The sequence below is a fragment of the Lolium rigidum genome, chromosome 3, assembly GCF_022539505.1.
Source record: "Lolium rigidum isolate FL_2022 chromosome 3, APGP_CSIRO_Lrig_0.1, whole genome shotgun sequence".
Classification (NCBI taxonomy): domain Eukaryota; kingdom Viridiplantae; phylum Streptophyta; class Magnoliopsida; order Poales; family Poaceae; genus Lolium; species Lolium rigidum.
Genome location: NC_061510.1, coordinates 369,681,941 through 369,685,207, shown reverse-complemented (window position 1 = coordinate 369,685,207; position 3,267 = coordinate 369,681,941). Strand labels below are relative to the sequence as shown.

Below are 3,267 nucleotides of genomic sequence, written 5' to 3'. Positions count from 1 at the left end.
ACTGTGCAATATCTTGCTTTGTTTTCGCAGCAAAACATACACGAGTTTGCAGGCTGCCAAAAACCCATGTGCAACATTGAAAACGCCTGAAATACGTTGCTTTGGTTTCGTATCATCATCCATGGCCACCCCGATTTCATCGATTCAAGCTCGCTTGCCGCGAAGCTCGCCGGAGCCTCATCTCTGCTAGGTCAGGCGACCATGGAGTCATTCCCCTGAACCCTATAATCTTCTCTAGCCTCGACTCTCCGGCTTGAAGCTACACCATGTCCATGGCCATGGCTATAACCTCTGGGCTACAGGGGTGGGAGGAGAAGGACGGAGATCAGAGAGCTAGTGGTGGCCGATAGAGAGGAGCCGGAGGAAAGGAGGTCGTCATTGGCAGCTGATGGGGATGGGCGACACATCAGGATGCGACCTGAGCGTGAGCCATGGAGAGAGAAATGAGTGGGAGCGTATGGGAACAACCCGGCATAGGATGATTTGTAGACTTTTCATAAACTTTCATAGGGGCATAATACTCCTTTTGTGCAATTAACAAACTTGGTATACTATGCTTGAAAAATCGGGTGGTTACAAATTTATAGCCTCAGCAGTCGGCACCCACGGCGCGCCCTCATCCCCCTTGTCCATTGTCCTTATCATTCTTCTTCGTGCTGCTGGCGTGTAGTTGGGCCCTTGATAGGTCCAGTTAGAGCCAAACAACAACACCGGTTGCTGCATCTGGTCATTAAGCTAGCACACGGCCAAATGTGCAAGTTGCTGCTCTCCGATTCTTCCAACCCATTTGATCCAAGTCGACCTCACTGTCAGCACAACTAGGCAAGCTGCTTGCGTCTTCAGAACTTTCTTAAAAACCCACTGCTCCAGAGGAGGAAGATCCAGGAAACAAGACTCTGAAGGAAATGGCACGTGGAGATTCTCACTTGCTCCGTCAGAAAAAGAGAAACAATTAGTGCACAAATGGGGTTCCAGGACCGTGCTCTTCGTGTTTATAAACTGATTAAAACACGTTCTGCACATGGGATTGAGGCCAGTTGCTGCTCCTGCTTCCAGGAAACGTGTTATCGCTGTCTGCAGGCAGCTGCTTCCTCTCGACTTCCTGGAGAGCTTCCTCCACGGCCCTCTCTACTTCAGAAGCCGCTATCTGTGAACACGACACACAAGGAAAGCAAGGTTAGTTTAGTGCACAAGTGGCTCGATATGACAGATCAACCATTAAAATTTGAGCTTGACACGGTGTATTATCATTTTAGAGACGCGTTGACTCTGCTTAATTTGGTATTTACTGCGTAAAAAGCGCATCGTTGCTGGGATGCCTGAGGATCTTTGGTCCGGGCGGCTTTGCCTTGGTGATAGTTAAATTTCACGAATTGTATTGAAACGACTGCGTTTTGAGCTCAGAAGGAAAACTTAGGACTGCCGAGTGAATTATAAGTTATAGTTATAGCAATATGTCCCAACAGTAATTTATGCTTTCTTTTATCATATGGTTAAACCAAAAATCCCAAAAGATGTTTTGTAGCTATCAAAAAAGAGATAAAAAAAAGGTTAAGTTACATACAGTCATTTCTACATTACTCTTCATCGTTATCCACCTATCCCGATGATGCAGTCCCTATCTGACAATCTAATGAGGTGAGAGGCAGGATGTGGTAGTGTATAACAGAACACGAAAATTTCGACAATAATGAGGGAACGTTGGATCTTTTGTAGCTTTCAAAAGATAGAAAAAGGGTTCAATTATATCTCAATCATTTCTATGGTTAATTTTAAAGTCGTCTTCCTTATCCTATTGACGATGCAGATGCAGCGCATATATCAGGTAAGGCAGAGGATGTAACAGTGCACTAATCGAACACGAAAATCTTGCAGTTGACTTAACAAAGCAGGTAGCTGTATCTTCTCTAAGCTAAAGCTTTTCCCAGTCATCATCACTGCCAAGTGTCAAAGAAGCAGGTAGGACTAAATTCAGAAAATTAAGCTCACCGTTGTCTCGACATTGATCTCCGTCGTCAATCGATCTCCGGCCAGCGTCGACCTGATCCCTCTGGTCTTGACATTCATGCCCTTGAGGGACCTGAGCGCCCCGATCATGGAGTCGATGGACGACGAGGGCTCGTCGACCTCGAACTGGACCTTGACGCAGGGCTGCTGCGCGTCGTGGCCCAGGATCTTGGCCTTGAGGTCCTCGCTCCTCCTCCGGAGCTGGTCCCTGGCGACCTTGAGCTCGTGGATGTAGGTCGCCGCGGACTGCACGATCGAGTTCTTATCCTGCTGCAATGGCACCAGTGAAAACCGTCAGGAGTCAGGACATGACATTGATGCTTTTGCAAGTATGGCGGGAAACAGTAGGCGGAGGAAGACAAACCTTGGACCTGGAGGAGACCATGGCGTAGAGGTCGGCGTAGCTCTGGCTGAGCTTCTCGCGGCGCTGGCGCTCGCGCATCATGTGGCGGAAGCCGCGGCTGCTCTCGACGGCGCCCACGTGCTGCTGCTTCTGCTCTTGTTGCTGCGGCAGCTCCTCCTCGTCCTCGCCGGAGCCGGGAGCCATCCTGCCCAGCACGCTCATCATCCTCCGGTGGATGTTAAGGCTACTGCTCCTCCCGCTCCCTCCTCCCCGCGTCCCGGCGGCGGCGCTGTAGCCCTGGAACGCGCTCTGGCTCGCGCGCGCAGGCAGCGGCTCAGAAAGCGAGACAATGAGATCGAGATCGGGGAATGGAAGGTCCGGCGAGCCCGGTATGCCGGCACCGGCGAAGAAGTGGGAGTCGTCTTGGAAGGAGTAGTAGGAGTCCATCTGCATTTCCCAGGTGCTAGGCTCTGCTTGTGCTCTTGGCTGCTTCTGCTTCTTCTTCTTGGCTGGTTTGAGCTGAGCTGCTGCGGGTGCCGTGGTTTGGGAAATGTTCTGACGCGGCTATATAGCCACCGCCGTCGGCCGAGATGAGTCACGTGGTCAAATGGATTTCATTTGCACAGTGTGAGAGGATGGGCGGAGAAGAGCGAAGAGACGAGATGGTCAAAGCTGCGAGGAATTGTTTTTTAATCGTGCTATTTGGCGCACGTGGTTGTGGCTAGTAGCGTGCGGCTACGCGCTCTGCTCTGCTCTTCTCGGCGAGGTGACGCTGCACAACTAGGCAGTGGAGGCGGAGAAAGTTCCACGTACTAGAGCAAATGAAATGTTTTTGCTCTTGCGGATATAAATATATTTTGTCAGCCCTCCACAGGAAATATACTAAGGGCGTAACTTATATGAAAATCCAGTGCTGA

At 50.4% G+C, this 3,267-nt stretch overlaps 1 protein-coding gene across 2 annotated transcripts; it reads right to left on the bottom strand.

Annotated features, from left to right (window-relative positions):
* Positions 1-476: 476 nt before the first annotated feature.
* On the bottom strand, positions 477-2,916 carry LOC124704263 (transcription factor BHLH148-like). 2 transcript variants are annotated; one of them, XM_047236510.1, is made up of 3 exons: positions 2,372-2,916; positions 1,990-2,277; positions 477-1,147 (listed from the first exon to the last, which is right to left on the bottom strand). In XM_047236510.1, exons 1-3 carry the CDS (start codon positions 2,801-2,803, stop codon positions 1,004-1,006), a joined length of 864 nt encoding a protein of 287 aa, XP_047092466.1. In that variant the 5' UTR covers positions 2,804-2,916; the 3' UTR covers positions 477-1,003. The 2 variants fall into 2 exon arrangements, with proteins under 2 accessions (XP_047092466.1, XP_047092467.1); XM_047236511.1 differs by having other exon boundaries at positions 1,990-2,274.
* Between the last annotated feature and the right edge of the window lie 351 nt (positions 2,917-3,267).